Below are 25,686 nucleotides of genomic sequence, written 5' to 3'. Positions count from 1 at the left end.
CCGTTCATAACAGAGAAAAGCAGTAATATAAATCATTAAACTAACTTCCTGTTAAGAGTTCATTGGGTGCATTTTAAAGATGAGGTTCTGGAAAGCCAATCAAAAGCTATTATTTTAGGTGTGGGCGGAGGTTAGTGAGGGACCTTGTCTGAACCATGAACTGAGCATGTTCAAGTGAATGCTGCTGTTATTATATGCATGAAACATAGTAACTATTAATCTTGAGGATCTTGATAGTATCTAATAATCTTTAACTATAAATATATTTTTTTACGAAATGTATGTACACAACTGCAGACCATGATTACTCATGATCACTCATTATGAGTAGATGGAAACTGCATTTTGCATTACTGCATTATTCCAGTGGGTATTTCTCAGGGTTGGCTCTTTTTGAAACTCAGCCTACAAAAAAGCTATTGAACATGTCCACAGTTTTTTATTACCCAGGAATAAAAACAATCTTGTCACAGTGGAGCCTTCCATTAAATTAAAGAGTGGCAAGTCTGTATACTTAAGATTTTTGTTGCAAATTACACTTAGAATCAGTCAATGTTCGGATGGAAACAAAGTGACATAAATTACAGTATATTTAAAAATATATATTTTATTTGTAACGTTTAAACGTTTTTTTCTTTATTCCTGTTTCATCTGCATCTATATCAGCTTTATACAAAAGTGCATTTTAATTAAGCTTTAATTTTATAGAGGCTGTACAACCATATATTTGCTTAATTTATGTATTAAATTTATTTTGAACTTTTCTGGCAGGCCGTGCTGTGAAAGATTTGGCGGGAAAAATCGTCACCGACTGATACTTCAAGATTCTGAACGTTCAAATCAACAGTTTCAGGTCCCTAAATTAATGATATTAAATTTAGATTGACGTTATTATTTTACCAACTTACTTTGGTCTATCAGCGAATCATATACTACTACAACAACAACAAAAAAAGTTTTGTTATTTTTTAGAAATTAAAAAGTGACCGTTAACCTGGTCTCCGCCCCACCTGCAGGCAGGGCGGCCGCGGCGCGGAAAGAGATGCTAGAGCGCGCGAGTGGACGCATGTGAGCTCTTCTCGGCGTTTGATTATCTGTCGTTTTTGCATGGTTTATGTATGGTTTGTGCAGGATGCATCAGGCCATCACATCAGCTCAGATAGCCCACTGGTTCACTGTCGGGGTACAGTTTGCAAACATCACAATCACCGATGAAGTGAAAAAGCAGGCCGAATCTCCTGCTACTGCAGACAGGTAACGTTAACTTATAAGACATAAGTATAATTTTTTTCTCATTAAAACTGTTCATTTTATTATACTGGATTACCTTATGAGGATTCAGAAATTTGAACAATAAATATTGATGAGACGTGTTACTAAGTTATCGCTAATTAGAATAAAAACACGATGGGAGACACGTGCTTTTAGGCTAAGTCTTTAAGTATGCATTTTCATAAAATAAATATCAATGCATGACCATTTGTCCAAGTTTGGTTTTAAAACGACTACCAGTAATAAACAACATTTATCATTTTTGACATTATATACAAGGTTTGCTTAAAAAGACCATTAAAAGTGTCCTAAATCTTTTTGAACCAGGGTTTTGTGTTGTGTAGAGAAGTATAACTTAAATGTGTGCAGGTGAACGAATATAATTGACAGCTGGTGGTTAACTGGATAGTAGACTGGGAGAAGACCCAAGGATACACATTTTTTTTATTTGTGTGTGCATTTGCTGCAGCTCTGTGGAGCAGTTGTCTGAACAGGCTTCTCCAGAGAAGGCAGGATCAGATGGAGGAAACCAGAAGAGCAGGAGGCCAGAACTATCAACCAGTAATCACCCACATACCAACTAAAGACTGTCTTTATTATTTGATTTGACTGATGTGATTAATTAGAATCAGTATTGTACTGTGCTATTAACATGATATCTGTCCTACCACCATGTTTGGCTTCTGTATTACCAATTAGGATGGAACGCATAACTCACATTCACAATTCAAACTGTTTTCACACGTGACCTTTGAACTATAGGCCCAGGAACCACCCCGCCTTCGCTCGGAAGTTATGAGTATCCAATTCTCCCTATTACTAAGAACAGACAAGAGGTACACACATACAGATACGAGGCACATACAGACACATTTATACATAATTCAGTAAAAGATTTATGGACTTTTTCATGTTTGGTTATGATGTGTATTTTCTTATGTGCATATCAATCTTTTTGTGTTTGTGTGTGTAGTTGGTCTCTCTGATTGAGAATAACTCCGTGATCATCATTCGTGGAGCGACAGGCAGTGGGAAAACCACCCAGCTGCCACAGTTCATTTTGGATCACTATGCTGAAAAAGAGACGCCCTGTAACCTGGTTGTCACTCAGCCACGTAAAATTGGTGCCACCAGCATTGCCCGCTGGGTGGCACGTGAACGCAAGTGCACCCTGGGCAGCTTGGTGGGGTATCAGGTGTGAGATGCATGGAGTAGAAACTGTTTATCTAAAAAAAAGTGAATAGAAATAATATATTGAATGGGAATAGTCATGATAAAACTGAAATGGTAACAGTTATTTTTTTCCCATATTGTGACGTACATCCCAAGTGTGGATTATCAAAAAAATGTAGGGTGGGGCTATGCATTGGTCGTGAGCATTAGAACTAAAATAAATCCTTCATGATTCCCTTCCCACAAAACCAAACCTATAAAATAATGACTTTTTTTTTTATTATAAGCGTAAGCTACAAGACCCACTTAATACTATATACATTTATTGAATGTCTTTTTCTCTGTCTCTAGGTGGGTTTAGAGAAGATGGCCACAGAGCACACCAAGCTGATTTATGTGACCACAGGAGTCTTACTGCAGAAATTAGTGTCAGCCAAAACACTCACAGAGTACTCTCACATCTTCATAGATGAGGTAGATACACAATCTGCAATTTATAGACATAGACTACTGCCACATTTATTTGATCGAATATACAGTAAAACAGTAATATTGTGAAATGTTATAATCTCTAAAATAAAAAATGTTTCTATTTTTAAACACTTTCGAATGTTATTTATTGCTGTGATGTCAGCTGGATTTTCAGCAGCAATAACTCTGGTCTTGTTCGGTTAAACCTTCAGAAATGATACAAATCTGCTGATTTTGGTCTGCGCAGATGGTCACAGTGTTGACATATAGCGTAACTGCACTCATAGCGACCCAAATCCGAATCCTGCCTCGAGGTCCTTTGCTGATGCTGTTCCCCTCTCTTCACCCAATACTTTCTTGTCATCTCTCCACTGTCCTCTTAAAAATAAAAGGCACAAAAAGCCCAAACAATTGTGCTCTGTTGAACATTTTTGTGGAAACTGTGATAAATTTTTCAGGTATTTTGTTGAATCGAAAGTTCAAAGTTCACAGCGTTTATTTGAAATAGATGTTTGGTAACAATATAGAAGACTTTATGAACAGTTTAAAGTATTATTGCGGAATAATTTAATTTTCTTTACAGAAAAAAGAAGAAAATCTCACGGATCCTAAAAATTTGAGCAATAGTTTACATTTATCGAAACCTTATGTATACTTACCAGATTAGTGATATTCACAGTTCCAAAAGTTCAGTACTCGAAATTATGTCATACTGGTGAAATTTAATGCTACCAATGTGAATCTTACAGTAAGACAAATACGCCACTATAGAAGTTCAAAATATCAATTTTAAAGAAAACAATGGTATGTAGACTTAATTGCTTTTATTTTTAACCTGGTTCAGGTCCATGAGAGAACAGAAGAACTTGACTTCCTGTTGCTGGTTGTCAGAAAACTGTTGCGGACCAATTCCAGATATGTCAAGGTTTGTTCAAGCTCACCTACTTTAATTCACACAATCATATTTTACCCCTGTAGTTAAATTTTTTACCTATTCTCCATTTATCCCACCTATCATTCTGTAGGTCATTCTGATGTCAGCCACCATAAACTGTGCAGAGTTTGCAGAGTATTTTGGTACTCCGATCCGCAATCAGATGAATCCAGCATATGTGTTTGAGGTGGAAGGAGCCCCGTATGCCATTGAAGAGTTCTACCTGGATGAGCTCAAAACCGTCCTACCTCTTGGAGTCAATGTATGGGAAGCATAAAATAAGCTATATTTTGGATTTTTTTTATTTTTATTCCTTATATAAGTGTTTGTATGTGTCAGGTGGATCTAACCTTCCCAATAGACCCTTGTATCACAGAGGAGATGTATAATGTTGCCGTCTCTCTCATCCAGAGCTTTGATGAGATGGAAGCTAAAGATCAAAGGTCGGGTCACAATGAGACACTCATACACTCGTTCAAAAGATTTTGCTTTTTTTTTGTTTTTGTTTTTTTTTTCTTCTTCAAAGAAGCCTAATTAAGGCTGCATGTATTTGATCAAAATACAGTAAAACGGTAATAATATTACTATTAAAATAACTTTTCTATTTTAATATATTTTAAAATGTAAGTTATTCCTGTGATGGCAAAGTTTAATTTTCAGAAGTCATTACCCAAGTCTTTATTGTTACATGATCTTACATTGTTACATGATACAGTTTTTCAGAATTCTTTGATGTATCGTTATGAAGATTTATTTTGACTCATTTTTGTTACATTGTAAGCTGTCACTTCTGACTAATTTAATGCTGTCTCGCTTAATATTAAAAGTATTAATTTCTTTTATGTAATTAAAACTTAATGAAGTGTGTATTGGTGTGACACAGGTGCTCTGAGCAAACTGGAAGTGCTACTCATCCAGAGAGAGGTAGTGTGCTTGTCTTTCTGCCAGGGCTTGCTGAAATACAGTATATGAAGGAGGCCCTCGCAAAACTTGTGCGCAAGAGGTACGTCTGTGTGAAGTGTGTTTTAAACAAGTGTGCTTGTGTATGAATGGGTCAATGTGTGTTTTTTTGCTCACAGGTTGCAGGTATATCCTCTTCACTCAACTGTTACTTTAGAGGAGCAAAATGGAGTGTTCCTGGTTCCTGTACCTGGATACCGAAAGGTAAAACTTAAAGTGAAGCCAAAGTCTCTTACTTGTATGTTTAGAGTGTTTGAATTGTATTGTATTGGTATAAATTTCTGCTCTTTGTTTTAACAGATTATTCTCTCCACAAACATCGCTGAGAGTTCTGTCACTGTGCCTGACGTTAAATATGGTGGGTGTTTTATTTTTACACCTTGTGTGTGTTCTTGAGGTCATCTCACAGTAATAACTTATGCATTATTTTGTGTGTGTTATGCAGTGATTGACTTCTGCCTTGTGCGTCAGTTGGTTTGCGATAAGGAAACAAATTACAGATGTCTCCGAATCAACTGGGCATCCAAGACCAGTTGCAACCAGCGTCGAGGTGCTGCATATGTGGGCTGGTGTTCAACAGCACAGATTTACTTTGTTCTTGAGTTTTCTTAAATGCTGTCTATATACTATTTGCGTCTCTTCCTGTGCATTTTCTCAGGTCGTGCTGGACGGGTGTCTAAAGGCTTCTGTTACAGATTGGTGAGCAGACATTTCTGGGAGCATGAGCTTCCGGATTTCACGATCCCAGAGATGCTGGTAGGGGAGCAATTGCATCAATCAGTGGCAGCAAGACTTGGAAGATATTCATAAATAATAATTTGAGTTATAAAGTCTTTCTAAGTTGGTTATGGCAGTGTGTGTATTGATTTGCAGCGATCACCATTGGCCAGTACCTTGTTGAAGGTGAAGTTGTTGGATATGGGTGATCCCCGCTCAGTTCTCTCCACAGCCCTCACACCACCCAACCTAAATGACATCGAAAGAACTGTCCTGCAGCTCAAACAGGTCAATGAAGCTTTGTGGTTATTGGTTACTGCTTGGTAGTTGGTTGAACTTCCAACCTGACAATAAAATTACATGATGTATAATGGCAATCACACAACATTTTTGTATAAGTTTTAAATGTGTATATAATTAAATAATTAGCTATTATTTTATGTTCTATGCTTTCATTTTAGATTTAATTTATAATTTTCATCTAATATTTATATTGTATTCTATTTCAGCTTTATTTGAATTAATAATTTGTTCTTAGTCATTTAAATTTTAGTTAACTATAATTAATAACCCTGACCTGTGTGTGTGTGTGTGTAGATTGGAGCTCTTTCTGTGCAGAGCAACAGTCAGAGGCAATTTGATGGCGAGTTGACATTTCTGGGTCGTGTGTTGGCGCACCTGCCTGTGGATCTGCAGCTAGGCAAGCTGATTGTTCTTGGACATGTGTTTGGCTGTCTGGAGGAGTGTCTTATCATTGGTATAACATTTTGTGTATAGTGTGTGTAAAAATATCTGTATATGTTGTACCAAGTTGCCATGAAATTTTAATAAATGCTATAAATTAGTGCTGGTAATTTAGCGCGTTAATTAGATTATTTACGGTAAAAATTAATGCATTAAAATTATTAAAGCACTTTCCCTGTTTAGAAAGGTGCGAAAAGAATTCATATCTAGCGCATGAGCATAGAGATTGAGTGCACAGGACACCGTTTGAGTGAGAGGAGAGACACGTTTTAAGTGTGCGCACAGGATTTGAAGTGGTGCTACAAAGACCGATCGGTGTATGACACCAAAGGGCCATGAGAGCAATTTCAAAAGCATAAGGAGCCGACTGTTTTCTATAGCTTTCGCAGTACTTTGATGTCACACACTGATCGTTCTGATGGTGATGATCCACTTCATGTTGAACAAACCTAATGATTCAATGAACCATTCATAAAGAACCATTTACTTAACTCCTGAATCAATCAGCTATTTAAACAAATCAAATGAATACATGACTAGATAAATTAATATTTCCATAGTAATAATAATAAAATTTATTAGTAAAGGTATAGTTCATCCACCCAAAAATGGCAATTATGTCATCATTTACTCACCGTCATGGTCCAAAAGAGTGTATGCGATACATTTTAACAAACCAAAGATTTCTTGCTGAAACTACTTTTTGTAATGTCTGATGCTTTGCAAAACAATGACTTTAAATGATCTTTTAGGAGTCATTTCTCAGCCAAATTTGATGTGCTATTTGTGATTAATTCATCACCACATCATGTAATTGATTAGATAAAATTTTTAAATAGCTTCCCAGCCCTTCTAAAAACATATGAACTGTCTTTTAGCTGCATCTCTCTCTCTGAAGAGTTTCTTTGCCATGCCCTCACTGCAGCAGTTGGCTGGGTACAGGTAGGTTTACCTTTTATCTCGCATACACTTCATTGGTTATCTGAATTAGTTTTACACTAGATCCTTATCTGTACGTCTCTGTTTGATCTTACAGGAGCAAGCTGAGCTTTGCACAAAATGTTCCAAGTGACTTCATTGCTTTCGTCAATGCCTTCAAGGTAAAAACTGAGGATGCTTGGTAGACTTCTCATAATGTACAGTTTATGAGTGTAAAGTAACAGTTTATGTGTAATGGTAAATATTAGTTACTACCCAGTAGTTTGGTAACACTATTGTTGTTGTTAATATCAACCTTTTTTATTTTATTTTTTATTAATTGGTGTTTTTTTGTTCTTTGTTGTTGTTGTTGTTGTTCAGGCCTGGTACACGTCTAGAGCTAAAGGAGAGCTCAGACACCCAAAGGTAAAACATATTTATTGATCATATATATGAAGATTGGAAAGGACACATTTGGGTGGGGCTTCTACCCATTGGGAGAGAGGCGCATGACACGCATGCAAAAAAATTTCCCCCAATCAACTTCAGTGCAAACTCTGCCCCACAGCTGATTCTTAAGTTTTTATTGGTTCGGTCAATTAAAGTGTTTCCTACACTATGCAACAAAAAATGCTAACCACTAAACCTGTCTGACTGAATGGCGTGACAGCCGCTGAATAGTGTGGTAAAGAAAGTTTCAGTTCAGGACACAAACAGTTAATAAGATTATGGCTCACCGGACAATGGCACCTTTTTAGTTACACCCAGCATCACTACCCCTTCCTGGCATGCGAATGTCGTGCCCCGGGACAGCCCCGTTGCTTGGAATAAAATGATAGAGTGAAATATTTCCCCAAATGATACAAGGTTATTGCCCTCAAAAATCGCCAGATGGAGCCCTACTCAAGATATTATTTAATGTTTACCTTGACAGCTGTCTTTAAGGCACTCAGGTAGGGGTGGGCGATATAGCCTTGCGATAAAAATATTTTATGATATTAAAAAAAAAACATGGAACAACATTTTATTGGTGAATGCAGCTGTCAGGCAGCAGTATTTATTAGTGCAAACAAAATGAAGGGCATTTTTTATCTTTTTGCAATGAGCTACTGTCATCAATGACAGACACTACCTAATTTGAAGTGTAAATCTATTGTCATAGGGTGGCAGCTGTGCAGACTGAGTTTTTCTGCGTCTTCTGTTTTAATGCTTTCAATGGTTTCGAATGTTTAAATTGGCAAGGCTTAAACCACGTGCAATTGATAAGCATGCAAAGCATTGCATCACTATATCATTGATATCGTGATATGACACTTTTTTTTTTTTTTTTTTTTTTATGTCAAATGTATATTTGCATTATCATGGACGGTATGATCTGGCACACACCTACACTCAGGCTGCAATATACTTAAAAACAATGCAGTGTGTTTATATATATCAACAGTTAAAATATGAGACAAGAATGTGTCCTCTGTGCACACTCTAACACCTAGAGCTGGGCGATATATCGAATATTAGCGATAGTATCGAAATAATTTTGACGACGATGTAAAATTTGAATATATCGGGAATATCGAATATTTCAAATTCAAGCATTCTTTCCCAAAAGAACGCGCCGAATGTCCAAAAAAGGAACCTGTAACTGCTCTACGCCCTGCTACTACGAGAGCTTAATGATAGCGGTTGCCAGATAACAAGAGTTTAAATCTCCGAATCAGAGCTCCACTGCTCACTCCCCATTGCGGAAGAGCCGCCGCCGATAATCTGAAAACACTAACAAGCTGGAATTGAGCGATCTAATGAAAGCGTCGTTCAGCCGGTCTGTGCTCTGTCGTGAGATCTCAACTGTATTGTTTGCATTTGTGATCGCAAAATAAATGCACTTACTCGACCGCTGATGTTTGAATAGAGAAACATAGGCTATGGCCAATTGGAATTACTATTGGGGAATTTCACTGATATGTTTACCACATTTATATATATTTATATATAAGAAATAGCTATGTGCTTCAGCAACTAGCTCCCCATCTAAGCGGGTTTTTTAATGTCAGTAGGAACATAGTTTCATGCCACAGAGCTTCTCTGAAAACCGCAGACAGTTGACAGACTTGTGTTCTTAGCTTAAAAACTTAAAATACTTATCCCAGTTGCATAGTATAAATTGTGAATTGCATCCACTAAAAAGTTGACAGAATGCACTTTCTGTACTTAATTTGCACTGCTTCAGTTACATACAGTATAGGCCTACATGTATTCATTTAATAAAAAGCAGTAAGTGATCTCTTGGTCTAGATTTTTTTTAACTGCTTAAATAAGCTGTTTAGTCTAAATTGTGTGTGTGTGTGTGTTTTATGGGCCAAAGAAAATCATGTTTTTTTTATTATTTAAATGCAAATGCAAACATATCGAGATATATATCGAATATCGTAAAATTTTGACAATATCGAGATACCATTTTTTTTATATATATCGTCCCAGCCCTACTAACACCTTTATTTTATCCAAATATCAGGATGAACTGGAATGGGGCAAAGAGAACTGCATTCAGATCAAACGAATCAGAGAGGTAAATACAGTGTGCACACATACAAAATATGGTTATTTTATACAAAATTAGCATTTTATACCCATTGAATGTGTTACAGGTGGCAGAACTCTTTGAGGATCTGAAGAAGAGAGTGTCCAAATTTAACATGCACATCAGCAGCTCCTCAAACCCCACAGACTACACCAGCCTGCACAAACAAAGATTCATCCTGCAGGTACACACATGCACAATAAAACACTTCACTAAATTACTGGTTTTTAAGAATGTAGTACCTTTAATACACAAGAATTCTTTAAATTGAACAAAGGTGACAGTAAAGCTTTTTTGCTCGGTTACAAGAAATCTATTTCAAATAAATGTTGTTTTTAAGTTTATATTAATCAACTAATCCTGAAAAAATGGTTTAATAGTTTCCACAAAAATATTGTAGAAATTGTTTAAATATTTCTAATAATAATAATAAATGTTTCATGAGCACCAAATCAGCATGTTAGAATGATTTCAAGGATCATGTGAAGACTGGTGTATCAGCTGCTGAAAATGCAGTTTTGTGATCACTGGAATAAACTACAGATTAAAATAGAAAACCATAATTGTAAATTGCAGATATAATTCACAATGTAACCATTCTTACTGTTCTTTTGATCAAATAAATATAGCCTTGTTTGGTACAAAAACATCAAAACAATCTTACTGACCCGAAATGGTACTGGGTGGTGGTGTGTGTGTGTGTGAGAAATACAGCACAGAATGTGATCTGTTTATACTTTCTTTGTCTTTCTGGATTAGATAGCCATTGCGGGTGCTTTCTTCCCAAACTATTTCTCTCAGGGAGAGATTGATGAGCAGCTGGCATCTAAGGAACTTTCTGGAAATGATCCAAAGACCACCATTATGGTACTAGTGTCTCCAGTTACAAAAGTCTGTCAGAAAACCACTGTCATTGTGGAGCAATAGTTTCAAATGAATTTTGCTGAGCGATTTGGATGGAGATCCAAATATATATATATAAATAAAGGTTTCTAGCTAGCTAGATGAATAACATGACATAACTTTTAGGTAGTAACTTTTTAAGGTGCCCCCTTTAGAACTAGATCTGGTACCTTAGACTTGACCAATTATTTCTGGCCTAATGCCTTTTCTCTCTCAGATTAGGAATTTGCCTCCATTTGCATTCCTGTGCTATAAGCAGCTGCAGTCACTGTTCCGTCAATGTGGACAGGTCAAATCGATCTGTTTCGATGGATCCAGGTAACTTGCATAAACACAGTATGTTTTGTAAGAAAGTCTGTTTTCGCCATAAAATAATAATAAAAAAACGTTTTATCTTTAAAATTATTTTTGGAATTCTGAATTTATATCTTAAAATAAATTCAATTTTGACATAACATTTCAAAATGCTGATTTTCTTTCCTGGAACATAAGGTCTATTAGTGATGGGAAGTTAGGATCATTTTACCAACTCAGACATTTTAGTCTTGTTCAGCAAAATGAACGGATCTTTTTTCGAGTCATTTCGTTCATTTTAGCAAAATGTAATTAAAATATTACGTGTTACTTCCCCAACACATCAACTACTTACGCAAACGTTGATCTCACTACAAACAATACAAAACTAAGATGCTATAAGATACAGAAAAGATTAATTCATTGTTTATGGCCCTTCATTCTGTGATTAGCTCACCTCACCTCTTGTCTGACAAGTCTTTGGGTTTAAGTCATTCCTTAATCATGTGACAGCCCCATACGCTAAACCAATGCAGTCTGAGCTGGGAAGAGAATTGATTAGTTCATCTTTCCTGTCTTCGGTTTGTTTGTTCTTTTGTCCTGTGACGTCACAACATTGGCTAGAGTAATTAATTAATTTACAACCTTCCTTACAAATGGATGTACTTAAGTCAGTACTTAAGTCAGTTTTTTTTATTGTAATTATTATTTACTCTTACAGTTAGGTGATGCATTTCTGGTTTCAAATTGTTGCTTTTAATTCCTGTCATTATGGTACTTTTCCATAACAAAGAATGTGGTAATTAAGTTGGTTATGCTTTAAATTTTGTCCATATGATAGCGAAATCACTTTTTTTGTTTGTTTTTTTACAGTGGATTCTAATCTTCAAAAATGACCTTGTTGTATGATTTGTCTTTTGAGTTCACCCCTCAGATTAGACTATAGAACTGTAGTTTTACTTGTCTAGGATTTCAAATGTTATTTGCTTTTAATTTGTTATGTCCTTTCTGAGCAATCATCTTATACATATATTATACCAATATGCCAAGTCTGCCTAGGAAAAGCAGACTTAATTATTATTCCAGCAAACTCAAAATTGGAGTAAAAATGAAAAAAACTAGGCTATAAATATTTTGTATTTTATTGGCTTGGATTATTATATAGCCTAGTGTTTATTTAATGATAGACAGTCAAAAAAGGTCAAATTAATTAATATTTTAATTATAACAGGGTTTTATTTATAAAATAATAACACACCACAGATCCTCAAGAAACAGTAAAAAAAAACACAGTGACAGAAATGTCTGAAATAGCGTATGGGTCGGTCACGTGATTAAGGAACGAGTCAAGCTCGACCCGAAGATGAACTAATTAATTATCTTTCTGGCTCAAGACTGCATTAACACAGGTGAACAACTACTAGCAGAACAGAACCTATAAAATATTGTGCATGCACGACTGAACGAATCACCCCCCGACATGTCTTGGTCTTCCTGAGTCACATAAAAGGTTCGTTCAAAATTAACGATTCTTTCAAGTACTACACTAAAACTACACTACACTAATATTGTTTGCCATAGAAATCACTTGGGTGAACTGGGCGTGCAATATTGTAAAATGTGATATCATGCCTTAATAGGAATGTGAAATGGAATGTTCCATAACATTTCTTGAACTAAATGTGCATTTTGTAATACAAACAAGTCCTTTCATCAACAAAATTAAGTGCTTCTTAAAAGAGATGCTGTATATACTTTTTATCAAAATAAAGATTTCTTAGAAAAAAAAAAAGTTGCAGAATGTTAACTACGAGTTGTAAGATATACAGTATTGTGACCAATGAAGTCAGATTTGTGTAATAAACGGAATTAACAGATATTAACTTAGTTAATAGTTAGAATTGTGAGGAGAGAACTCCGGATTATGAAACACAACATTGCAAAAAACTTTATTATTTGCAGAGCGTATGTGGAGTTTTATCGCTCTTGTGTGAGGGAGACCGGTGTGTTACCTGAGGTCTTGTTGGCACTGCTGCGAGCACGGCAAACTCCAGCCCTCCAGCTGCAGGTGCACCACGCAGACGAGGTGGAAGCCCACGCTAAAGGAAAGCCCATCACACACCTACGTTACACAAGGTAGCCGCAAGTCCACAATACACACAGACCTTATCAAAGACACATGAAGTTTTCAAACAAAAACCTCTCTTTCAGGGTTAATGTGGATGTTCAGAGCCATGCTGTGTCTCCTGTTGGAGTTCTGAGCAGCACTCTAAATCCAGAGAAACTTCCATCCAGCAGGGATTTTATCATTAACATCACAGAGGTGAAGACTAACTTAATTTTGTTTGTAAAAGCTTTGAGTGCACAGGTCATTAATGAGTATAATTGTTTGTAGGTGATCGATGTAGGCCATTTTTGGGGCTTTCGGACAGATGAGATCAGTGTTGAGAAACAGTGTCAGTTAACAGCAGCCTTGAACATAAGAGATCTGAGACCTGTATCTGTCTCTCTCTATCCAAACCTGCTGTGTGTGGCCCCCTTCAAAGATGGACAGCAAATGGCAAAATACTATAGAGCCAAAGTACTGCACATCCTTGGCAGCAACGTAGAGGTACATGCCATACACACGTATGCACACTCAAAATGTTCCAATGCAGAACAAAATACAATCATATCTATAACTATTGCTCTGTTTATATACATCTTTATATATCTGTGCAGGTGTTTTTTGTGGATTTTGGTAACACCTCTGTGGTCCCATGCAGCAGCCTGAGAGAGCTCCCATCTGACCTCATGACTCCTCCCTTTCAAGTATGTATTTTCCACCAGACTTTTACATTTTAAAAAGGAAAGTTTTCTTTATTAAGGCTGAGAAAAATAGTGAAAAAATAACATCTTTAAATTTGTAGAATTTTACTCAAACAGCCATTGTACAGGGGTCTGGAGGCTTTTATATATTTATTTAGATTCCTCAGTGTTTGCTAAATATTTTGTAATTTATTAGTCTGTTTATAATACAGCATGTAGTGTATGCCATGCATATACGTTAGGCAAGCTAGTTTGTCATTCTAGCCTTCTGGTTTATTTTTGTTGTGCTGTTTAAAGGGGGGGGTGAAATGTTATTTCATGCATACTGAGTTTTTTACACTGTTAAAGAGTTGGATTCCCATGCTAAACATGGACAAAGTTTCAAAAATTAAGTTGTATGTTTGAAGGAGTTTTTCTGTTCCAAAAATACCTCTTCCGGTTTGTCACAAGTTTCGGAAAGTTTTTTTCGAGTATGGCTCTGTGTGACGTTAGAGGGAGCGGAATTTCCTCATATGGGTCCTAAGGGCACTTCTGCCGGAAGAGTGCGCGCTCCCGTGGAGCAGAGACGAGACATTCACTGATCAGAGCGAGAGACCGAATTGTCACAAAAGAAGTGTGTTTTTGGTTGCCAGGGCAAGACAACCCTGCACAGATTACCAAAAAAAAAAGAACAGCATTAAGGGACCAGTGGATGGAGTTTATTTTTACAGAGCATCAAGTGTTTTTTTTTTTTTGTTCCCTGCATTTCGAAGATGCTTGTTTTACAAACAAGGCCCAGTTTGACGTCGGATTTGCACATCGTTTATTTCTTAAGGATAATGCAGTCCCAACGATAAAGGGTCACGATAGTGTGTTGGAACCGCAGGCGGTGAGTAAAACTGCGTTGTTAACTTAGCTATCGGCGCGTAAGCACATCAAGTAAACAACATGCGATTTTGTCATCAAACTGCACTTTCCACATGTACAGCTTAAAAAAAAAAAAAAGACGACATAAAGTGGAACTTAGTCATTTTCCAAAACCGGTAAGCAAATATATACAGTTTAAATACATACCAAATAGAGACGTCGTTGCTGATGCTGCTCTTGTGTAACCCCTCTCTCCCGGGTCCTCTCTGACGCTCCTCGCACTCGCTCCGAGCGGGGCTCGAACCCGAGTCTCCGGCATGGGAGGCGGACAGCACTACTCACTGGCCTCCGTTACACTTGTTAAATTTCAGCCTCTGGATCTGATTCTGGATCATAAATATACGCTAAATCTGACTGTTAGGCATGGTTTGTTTTGGATGATGTTTTTTTTCCTCACGGTAATGTCACCGCTTCCAAACGCTCTCAACGCAAAAGCTTACCCGCGCTCGTGATTCTTTAGCTCCGCCCACACATCACGCCTCCAGGCGCTCGTGTTTTTCTGGGGAAAATCGGTACAGACTATCTTTTTCTTATAAATATAACAAAACTAAAGACTTTTTGGTTTAGGTACTCAAGATGAACAGGATATTGAGTGAAAACGAGAACCCCCCCCCCCCCCCCCCCAACCAAGAATCAGTCATTTGTTTTAGTCTTAAAAAGTGAAATGTGCATAAATGTAAGCAAAACTTTTTTTAAACAAATGTAAACAAAAATTATTTTTACTTGTAAGATGTGACCCCAAGATCACGAATTGAGGAAGCTGCAATTAGGGTTGGGTATCGAAACCCAGTACCAATATTGTACCAGTACCTATGTAACCAGTATGAACTGAACCGAATCGGAATGCAGATTTCGGTGCCTCTAAATGTCTGAGCGATCGATTTAAATATTTGTCCTGGTTCTCTGAAATGTGCGCAAGAAGCATGGGCGTCACTAGTCTTTTTTAGCAGGGATATAGCATTTAGATCCATATACTGTACACAAATTTACAATCGCCTTAGAGTCAGTCCCCTTAAATTTCAGTTAATTTCTCATCACACCACAGCTGTTTCCTCCAGTGAAAATCTAGCCCTTAATGCACATGAACGCATTTTTGTCTGTTTAATCTGTTTCTTCATGTAATCACAGATAATTGTGAGATCAGATCTCAATGTGGAGTAGGGCTGTCAATTTTTTTTTTAATTTCGAATATTCGTCAAATTTAAAATAAAAAAATCCACATTCAAATGCAAAATTTTTGCATTTGAATTTTAGGTGTCCGTTAAGGAGGCTGCTTTAAGGCCCGCCCAAGGTATACTTCACATTCCGCGTTTTATTCCGTCTCTCACACAGACGGAGCTCATTTGATGTTCAATCAAAATATTAGAGAAAAAGAGAACAATGTGGAGAAGATCTTATTTACGTAAAAACTGAAACCAAGCCATTCACACTGAATATATAGTTCTTAATATAGTTATATAATATAATCCACTTAATATAGAATATAGTTCTTTAAGCTACTTAATTATAATTGGTTTATTAACATTATTTTAAATATTAAGCACTTTTTCAGTCATATTTTCTTATGCTTTGAATAAATGGCATTAGTAATATTTCGCCCAATGCGCTCTCTTGTGGCCTCAGAAGAGAAGCCAAAAGCTTTTCTTCACCCTAACTGAAATTATGCATTTTAAATTTGAATGGAATTCGAATTTTGATATTTAATTGCAAATTCGAATTTGGTTTTTCAGCCATTTTGACAGCCCTAATGTGGAGCACCGGCTTGTTGTCAGGTTGCTTGTGATTCTCACTAGATTATTATTAAAATGAATGGCAAAATTAATGTTAGGAAATGTAAATTGATATTTCCTACTGACACACTACAGCAAAAGATATAAATTACTGGCGTAAAACCCATTTTTGGGGTGAAAATACTAATGTGCCTAAGACTTTCGGTTTAGGCACCGGTACAGTTTTAAAAGTATCAATATGGCACCAGTATCAAAAAACTCAATCGATACCCAACCCTAGTCAAATAAGATCATGAACTGAGTTTGTCGCAATAGAGCGACCGGTGGGAAGAATGAGACTAGAGCCCTGTTGTAGTCAAATAGATTCAGTGTGGTTAATGTAAAACATTAAAAACTATTTAAAAAAAAAAAAAAATGGTATGTAGATGGATTGATGTCAATGAAATAAAGGCTATGTTTTATATTGATTTTCCCCAGTAGGAAATATTTTTAATAATTTAAACATTGAATACATTTTAAACAAAATATTTTAATAATAATGTTTGCTGTAAGTTATATTATCTGACACTATATATTTATATAATAACTGTGGTGTAGAATTAAAAAAAAAAATTTAATTGTGACTGGGCCTGTAGTCTTAACACTCAAATATTCAAAAAAGAATCTCTTGGCAGACACATTTTGGCAAATTACTGTCCAAATAAAACGTTCATTAAAATTATTCCAGTAACCGTGAAGCTGCTTACATTTGTCACCAACAGTCATTGTGAATGTATGGTATATTTCTCAGCTGTCTACTATAGCTGGATTTTCTAGGGATTTCAATGAGCCATAAGCTGTACATGCATGTTTCATCGCAGGCACAGGAGTTTTGCATCGCATGCATGGGACCGTCTGCGCATTCACTGATTCTGGGCGGTCGATGGAGTAGCCGGGCACGTAACCGTTTTAAGACGCTCACAAGCGGCCACTCTGCCATTGTTTCCCTTTACTCCATTCTGCACGGCGTCATGCGTGTCGACTTGCACATCTCTATGGAGGCTGGCGATATCAGTGTGGCAGACCTTCTGGTGCAGGAGGGACATGCCTGTCACATGCCTGAAAGCTTTGAGAGTCAGGTAACCATGCCTCCACCACAGTAATGTCCACCTGACAAGTTTTCTTGAATTAATTTGAATTCAGTTTTTCACATTTTTGTAGTCCTCTTTTGCCTGGCATCAATGAATAACTCCTTCACTTTTTTGTGTGTTTTTAGCAGTCCCATGAGGTTCTGATATCTCTGTATGAGGACATGGCCAGTGGTAGATTCACCCCAAGTTCTACTAGTGGTTCCTTTAACAGCAGGATGGAGGAAGACAAGCTGCTCATCAACGAGCTCCTTCAGCACTTTTGTGCCTCTAACAGCAGTGTCCCCAAGTGCAAGGTGCTGGCATAGCAGCCCTGTAATAGTCTACATTCAAACTGTGGTGTGTATTTTCTATGGGTCTTAGGCTAAAGTTTCTGTTCTGCCACTCTGCAGGCTTTAGTTTACGGTCCCAGCAGCCCACATAAGGTCAGCTTTCACAGCATGAGCAGGATCAGCAACTTCAGGTGAGACCTGCCTGTCCATTTCACAGAAAGTATCACACAAGTTGCATCCTAGGAAAGGATGGTGGTAAGTGTTGTGGGTTTGGTTTTGTTTGCAGGGCTGTTGTCATTGAGAGGGACGGTATTAACTCTGTAATGGTGAATGAGAGTCCACAGAACTGGCATGAGAGGATGTTGGTGGCTGCTACTGTGTCTCTCAGTGCATCAGGTGTGCACACAATCACATGATAACACTTGGTTGGGTTTGTCATAATAATCGTAATGTACACTACCAATCAAAAGATTGGGGTTAGTAAGATTTTTGTTTTTGAAAATTAACTTTTATTCAGCGTGGATGTATTCAATTCAGGAAATATGGTGATACGAAAAGTTTCCTAAACCAGTATGAGACAGTATAAGAATGGTTTCTGAAAGTGACACTGAAGACTGGAGTAACGGCTGAAGAAAATTCAGCTTTGCCATCACAAAAATACTTTAATTGTATTCATTTATTTTTATATCATTTGTTAATTTTAAGTTACCACAGCTGGTGAGGTTAGTGGTAATATGGTAGCTGCAGTAAATTTCATTTCTTTTTCATTTTATTTTTTTTAATCTAATTTAATTCATGATACAGGTTCTCGTATCTTGCTGAAGGAAACATCTCTGATGCCTCATATCCACGGCCTTCCATCCATTATTACTATGCTCTTCACCCCTGTCATGGAACTGCGGTAAAAGTCACCATAAAAACACTCATTCTTTAAAGAAAAACAATCTATTTGTGTTTGAGGGGATGATGTTCATTCAAACTTACCATGTGCAGATTTTCACCAGATTTCGTCAAAACTACAGATTAGGGCTGGGATAAACAATAATTTTTTTAAACGATTTTTTTTCGATGCATCGATTAATCTAAAGATTAATTTTTTCAGACCGATTCCATTTCGATTATCTCCCCATTAATTGACTACTAACAATTTATACATGTTGATTTACATATCTGAATGAAAAAAAACATGAATTCCTTAACATTGCAATATATGTTTATTGCTCTTAAAATTACAAAATAAAAGACTGACTAAGAATGCATTACTTTGCACTTGTATAGAGATAGCATTCAATAAAACCTTGAAGCCTTGAAAACACAAGCTTACTGAACACATAGGGCCTAGCTTACTGAAAAAAGTTATTCTTTCAGATGAAAATAACAACAACTTCTAGCATAACAACTTCTGAGTCTAGCATTCAATAAAAAAGGTCACCCAAAATACTTGTTTAGAGCAATTGAAAGAATACAGTAACCAATGTAAACTTGAGGGCTTTAAGCTAATACAGAGAGTGCTTTTCCAAAAAAAAAACAAATTTACAGTGGGAGCCAGCAGCCTGTCATGGAGAAAAAAAAATCTCCGAATGCTGCATGTGAGACTTTGGCGTTCCGTCCTTTTTCTATCGTGTCTAATGATTTTGGTTAATATGCACGAGAGAGAGAGAGCAAGACAGCGCTCGTGTAGTTTGAAGACTGTGAGCGCGCGAGTGCGCGTGAAACTGTGGTGTTTCGCCCTTTTTCTATAGTGTTTAATGATTTTGATTAATATGCACAAGGGAGAGAGAAAACAAGAAGCGCTCGTGTTGTTTGAAGACTGTGAGTGTGCGTGTACAGCCGTGGCTCTCTCGTACGCGCCGTCAGGCGCAGGAGTCATTCTATTCTGCATCACTCACCGATCAAATAAGGATTTTAAAGCCGCCAAAAAAAAAGATCAATGCAGAAAAACCCCTGGATTGGTTATATAACGTTGGACAGAATGTTGATCCGGCCATCGCGTATATTCAGCGCACATAAATAAAAAAAGGTCGACGAATCGATGCGCATATTTTGCATCGACGTCATCGATGACCTCGACGCGTTGTCCCAGCCCTACTACAGATACAAATTGCAACCCCAATTGTTTATCATTGCTATCTTTTATTGTATAATATGAACATTTGAATGTTTCTGCTGAGTTTAATTACACAGAGATGTACTCTGCAGTACAAATGAGGACAGGACCTGTTTTACTGGTGCTCTGTGTGGGCTGGGCTGGAACTCCGTTTCCCAAAATGCAATGCTGCCTGAACATGACATTGAGCTTGCCTTTGATGTCAAGTTTGAAATTGAGGACATCACAGAGGTATGTTTTGATGTGTATGTGTGATATTATCCATTCAGAGGTCAGTTTTGAATGTCAGGCTTTACCTGTACAGTTAAGCAGGCTCTTAGCTAAAGTAGGTTGCATCCTAAAATGTCCAGATTATGCATTTTAAAACATGGTGTGTATGTGTAGATAAATGCTTTGAGAGGCACAGTGAATAAGCTGGTGTGTGATGGACCAAATGGCCTGACAAACCTGAGTCCTGACAAGATAAGCAGCCTTCAGGAGGAGGCCCGGGAACGACTTGTTGGGTACTCAATCACCCTCCACCCTCCTTTTGAGACCTTTGAGAGTCTCCATGACATGAGAATATTAACATAGAAACATCTGTGATTCTTTCTCTTTAGACTGTTCATTAAAAACCCTCCCAGACCAGAGTGTACTCCTGTGTACTATGAGAAATTCAAGAAATGGAACCAGGTAGAAATCATCCACTCCTAAAGTCTTTATTTCCTAAAGCTCTTATTAGAATGAGTTAATTGGGTTCTTCACCATGTCTGTCACCAGGTGGATCGCTCCCAGCAGATGGAGCTACAGGAGAAGGATGATGGGAAATCCAAAGGTGTGCTATTTCAGCTGCACCCAATCACCTTACTGAACATGTGAGCATCATCATACACGTCAATCTAGATGATGATGGAAAAGCTTGAATGTTACTTCTATTAAATGTGCAGTATTTTAGTTTTGCTAAGCATTTTTGTTATTTGAGAAAGAAAATTTTATTTGCACGATGCAGGGTTCAGCAATCTGTGTTGGAAAAAATATTATTTGACTGCACTTCTTTGCTTCTTGAGAAATGTCTAATTTTGATGTTTTAAAACAGTGTCTGTTTTAATTTAGCTGTAAGCTGAGTTGACTGTTGTTGCTGTAGTTGAATGTGTACAGTAAATAATTTGATCAAATTCCTGGACTTTTTTTCCTTGTGATTTAAAGAAGTTATATCCTGATAATATTCCCCTTCACTTTTAGTTCTTAAATCTTACTATTTAAAGTATCATAATCATTCTTATTTTTATTGACCTAAATGATGCATACATGTAATTTTTCCAAAACATTTTGACTTAAACTTTTAATCAAAATACCAGAAACTTTAATTGAAATGACAGACTCCTCTCATCTTCAGTCATTTAGTCTGCTTAAACTCACTCCTTTGTTACAATTGTCTGTGAGCTCACATTTAAATCTGCCTTCGTTCAGTTAACCAATAAATTGAACCAAATCTCACTTTGTCCCATAACAACCTTCTTAGTTCTCTTTGCTATGCATGACAAAACGCAAACCCTCCTACATTAAGGAACATTTATTTTTCCCATTCGTTAATTAAATACAGAGTGCAAATAATTAAAGACTTTAAAATAACTGAACACTGAACATCGTACAAAGTTGGACAGTTTAGTACAGCTGAAGCTCTGCAGTCTGACAATCGGGTGCCCTAGAGAGGACCACAAAGCTTGTCTTTAAACACCTACACGTATCCCTACAGTTCTGCAAAAATTACAGTTACACATTTAGTAATAACACCTTCAAATTATCATTGTGCTCGAATACACAGAAAAGAAAGAAAAAATCCACAATTCAATTCGATATTAAGTATGTCTGTACACAGAGCCACTCAACCAGTGATGGTGAATTGAAGCAATTAATTGACATGGCAGCAGGAGATTATATGACAGGCATGATTTTCATTTTCGTGTCACATTTTACAGCAGGAAATATGCACTGCAAAATAAAGCAAAGAGGAAGAGCACTGCAGAGATAGCAAAAATGTACTCAAGACTAGACTTCATGCACTTTAATCAGAAGCAATGGAAGCGAGAAGCACTGTGTGTGTCCCTCTGGTTTATCTAAAGCTCTACAATCGCCCACAAGGTGTCATTTATGTGAATCGGTGTTAGTTACTTATGCAGGGCTTCACCTGTGACTGGCAAAAGTGGGAGGGAGGGGCGGGGGTGTTATTGGTGCAGTTAACTAACATGATGATCTTTTGTTGTTGATGCCTTTTTTTTTTTTCTATTTTTTTTTTTCTCTTTGAGGTGACATTGGCCTCCTGTGTAGTTGGGGTCCTTCAGTGCTGGCAAAGTTGTAGATTTTACTGGCTATAGTGTTTACTTGAACAGAAGCGAAGAGTTTATTCCTTTTTTTTGGCCCCAGGAACCTTCTCTCTAATCCTGAAAAGCAAACAGAAAATTAGGCAGGTTCATATAATGTAAAAATAAATAAATAATATTTATACAGAACTCACTTTCCCATTATCGAGTTAACCTGGGTGCGCACCAGTCCTAAGTACTGATCAATCTGTGTCTGAAAGGGAGAAAAAAAAAAAGAGTGTGAGGATTCCCCATACACAATATGGATGTCGAAAGAATCAATCCATAATCAATTTTTACTAACTACTTTCATAATATAAAGAAAAAAACACAGGTCCCAGGCACTCAAAAAGAATTCAGGTGGAGAAGGTAAACGTTAAGAAGCGCCGGGTTGAATCGTTTTATATTTACTTTAATAATATATTGGATTTCTTTCTTAATTCTGAATTATAGGAATAACTTCAAAATGAAAGTATTTATTGTAGCTTTTTTTTTTTTTTTTTAGTTGAATGTTTTATAGCATACTATCACTCAAAATTTACTGAGTATCATGATATTTCACTGTTGTAGGAATCAGTATCCTAAGTTCTGATTTTGTGGCAAAACATAGACCCTAAAAAAGATGGTTGTGGGGATTGGGAAAACATTACCTGGTACTTCTCGTAAACCAGTGGCACGGTAAACATGGAAACCACCGCTAAAGAGAGAAAGACCAAGGAGAGATAGAGTCAGGACACCTGAGCTACGCTCCCATAATGCTGTGTGATGTCACTTGATTAGAGTTGTTTGAGGTTATAACAACTTAACCTACAGCAGTGTGTCTGTGTGTGACATGGAATTTATTGGGTGCAAACACACAGCACAATGAAACTGAGGAACATCTCTTAGAAAATCATTTCTTCATTAAGAATCAGCACTGATATCGGGGAAAGGTTAGCAACTTTTCATTTAAAATTCCAACTAGCCGACTCCACTCACTGGAGGAAAAACTTATTGTACTGTGTATAATAGTAATGTTTTCAGTTATTACTGCTTTTTTCTGTATATTTGATCAAATAAATCAAACCTAAGTGACTCATTTACAAAACATTAAGAAATCTTACCAAACCTAAACTTCTGAATGGTAGTGTGTTTGGCTGTTTTCTTACCCAGAATCAACAGGGTCAGGCCATTAAACAGAGCTCCAACATAGGTCAACAACCACATCAACACTGCAAACTAAACACACACACACAAATGTAAAGTTAAATCATCTTCACAGCTTTTAAATCTTTAAAGGAGCACTCAGTAACTTTTCCCACTTTCTAACAAAATTAACAGCACTTAACATATCTTTAAAATGATGTAAACCTACATTACTGGCCTAAAACTGCTGCTTTATTCTACATTGGGTGAGCGCCACGCCTGGTTTAAAATCGCATGAGCCTAATGCATCCTCAAAAATTATTGGCCACTTTTGGTTCCAAAATATGCCTGCAAATAGTTATTTCCTGTAACTGAAATCTTTTGTGTAACACTCCATGCCAATATTTTTCAAGACCTCTGCTCATCCAATGAAACAAAATTATAGAGTGCACATTTAATAATAAAGGTTATCACGAGTTTCACATTGAAATTGCAATAGTATCACAGAAAATTAGGGAAAGAAATATTCAGGAATTGAATGTTTATCAGCTAGCATGTTTTCACCTTTATGGAATCGACCAGATCCTGAACCAGGAACAGCCTGCGAAGCTCCTTCGTGGTCGAGTTGATGTACAGCTGAGTCTTCTCCACATACTTACTGATCTGATCTCCAGAGAGGGCGATCTCCACCTCCAGATAGGCCCTGACGAGAGAGAAGGCATGAGAGTGAATGAACCGATTCATTGCTCAATATGTACAGAGGCGAAAGACACAAACTGAGTCTTGGACTAACTTGAAGGGGTGGCCCTCGTCGGTTTTTTGCACGGCCTGCAGGACTGATTTGTAGACTCGGAAACTGATGGTGGCGGAGAGGACAGCCAGAGCGAGATACGCTATGACACTCACCACGCTGAACTGGGTTAAAGAGAACAGCAGCAGCAACACACTGCCGAACACCAGCCCGGACTGCTTCACATCCCGCCAATGTAACAGATCTACCACTGAAGAGGGGGAGAAAAACAAGTAGAGGTGTGATTAGAACAAGAACCATTTCAGTTCTTACAGTATGTACATTTGTGCACAAATTTTACAGAGAGAAATTACAGCATGAACCTGATTGGTCAGCATCAATCACAGGTTGCAAGTCTCTCTACACTTGTTCTATTGTAATTCTTCTCTGGAAAACATTATTTACGTAGCCATCACAAATTAGCAGCTGTTTAGTATTTGTTACACTTATGTAATAGTAAGCATTGTCAATTTACTCATCACTACTAAAAGAAGGTCTCATTCACTATATGTGTACATGAAATATGACATTACTGAAGAATCAACCTTTATTTCTATAGCACTTTATACAATATAGATTGTGGCTTCACAGAGATAAACAGAAAATAACAGAAGCAACTATGAAAACTGCTACGGAGGTATAGATTCTGCTGAAAAGCAGCTCTCAAAGATAAATGCATCATTGTTTAGCTTAAGTTAGTTAAGAAAAAGAACAGTGTGAAGTTAATCGATCAGCTATAGGCAGCAATGTTATTAATCTCAAATCATTTCAGTGTTGATTTAATTTAAGTTTAATATTAAGTGTCAGTGTTACAAGATGTGATTCAGCTATAAAGCATCTCTACAGAAAAAGTAATGCCACTGTCCAGCTTAATTCAGATCAAGTTCTGGCAGTCAGTGGTCATACAGATAAATTACTTAAATTTTAAGTGTCTTTTAGAACCTAACTAAGCAAGCCAGAAGGCGACAGTGGAACCCTGTCAGAAATTTCAATTAATTTTATTAGTTTCAATAATTGTGACTTTTACAGGTCTGGAAATCAATTTAAAAATTCTCTTCTGAAGTGCTTTCTTGACTGTGTACATCGTGTCTTTTCCATGAAGAGAAATGTGTAACCTTGAGGCTATCGGTTCACACCTGTCCACATCCCACTGCACCTGTTGTCAACTTATCTAACCCTAACCATCTGTGTGCACACACACTGTACTGGGTTAATTATTGCTATTGGGTAAGACAGTTCAAATAGTTATGTTATCAGAAGTGCTGTAATATAATGACCACACACAAAGTGAGCTACGAGCCTTCATCATACTTTCATAAACTTTTAGAAATATAGCAGTGGAATGGAAAGGTGCAAGAAGGTTACAACTTTTTTATTGCAGGTTTGGTTTTGGCAAGTACTCAATACATAGAATGGAATGGGTAAAAGGCAAAACTTAAGGTTACTACCGTAACCCCGGTTCTCTGATGACATGTACCTAACGAAAACCTAGTCTATGGTGAAATTATCATCACTCAA

The 25,686-nt window shown here is 37.0% G+C and overlaps 2 protein-coding genes across 6 annotated transcripts in view; one reads left to right on the top strand and one right to left on the bottom strand.

Moving 5' to 3' along the window:
- The first annotated feature begins 787 nt into the window (after nt 1-787).
- tdrd9 (tudor domain containing 9) lies at nt 788-21,068 on the top strand. 3 transcript variants are annotated; one of them, XM_052572358.1, is made up of 36 exons: nt 788-853; nt 973-1,254; nt 1,742-1,833; nt 2,035-2,108; nt 2,246-2,467; nt 2,797-2,919; nt 3,761-3,841; nt 3,942-4,112; nt 4,190-4,293; nt 4,734-4,853; nt 4,930-5,014; nt 5,111-5,168; nt 5,256-5,360; nt 5,469-5,566; nt 5,684-5,815; nt 6,125-6,284; nt 7,150-7,213; nt 7,308-7,371; nt 7,571-7,615; nt 9,702-9,755; nt 9,835-9,951; nt 10,527-10,634; nt 10,888-10,988; nt 12,927-13,100; nt 13,176-13,287; nt 13,360-13,575; nt 13,686-13,775; nt 17,269-17,526; nt 17,664-17,831; nt 17,928-17,998; nt 18,094-18,203; nt 18,612-18,708; nt 20,007-20,145; nt 20,299-20,417; nt 20,514-20,586; nt 20,674-21,068. In XM_052572358.1, exons 2-36 carry the CDS (start codon nt 1,115-1,117, stop codon nt 20,770-20,772), a joined length of 4,044 nt encoding a protein of 1,347 aa, XP_052428318.1. In that variant the 5' UTR covers nt 788-853; nt 973-1,114; the 3' UTR covers nt 20,773-21,068. The 3 variants fall into 3 exon arrangements, with proteins under 3 accessions (XP_052428318.1, XP_052428320.1, XP_052428319.1); XM_052572360.1 differs by lacking the exon at nt 788-853 and having other exon boundaries at nt 865-1,254; XM_052572359.1 differs by lacking the exon at nt 788-853 and having other exon boundaries at nt 957-1,254; nt 2,041-2,108.
- Nucleotides 21,069-21,451: 383 nt separating this feature from the next.
- The window catches only part of rtn1a (reticulon 1a), a 27,964-nt gene continuing 23,729 nt past the window's right edge, over nt 21,452-25,686 (bottom strand). For all 3 annotated transcript variants that reach the window (XM_052572361.1, XM_052572363.1, XM_052572362.1), the window contains 6 exons: nt 24,172-24,379; nt 23,943-24,081; nt 23,402-23,471; nt 22,904-22,950; nt 22,409-22,467; nt 21,452-22,334 (listed from right to left, as the gene is read on the bottom strand). In XM_052572361.1, the coding sequence (XP_052428321.1) occupies nt 22,295-22,334; nt 22,409-22,467; nt 22,904-22,950; nt 23,402-23,471; nt 23,943-24,081; nt 24,172-24,379 (563 nt within the window). In that variant the 3' untranslated portion in view covers nt 21,452-22,294. The remainder of the gene's footprint in view (nt 22,335-22,408; nt 22,468-22,903; nt 22,951-23,401; nt 23,472-23,942; nt 24,082-24,171; nt 24,380-25,686) is intronic.

The sequence above is a fragment of the Carassius gibelio genome, chromosome B13, assembly GCF_023724105.1.
Source record: "Carassius gibelio isolate Cgi1373 ecotype wild population from Czech Republic chromosome B13, carGib1.2-hapl.c, whole genome shotgun sequence".
In the NCBI taxonomy this organism is placed as follows: domain Eukaryota; kingdom Metazoa; phylum Chordata; class Actinopteri; order Cypriniformes; family Cyprinidae; genus Carassius; species Carassius gibelio.
Note: the sequence above shows the minus strand (reverse complement) of the source record. Positions and strands in the feature narration are given on the sequence as shown.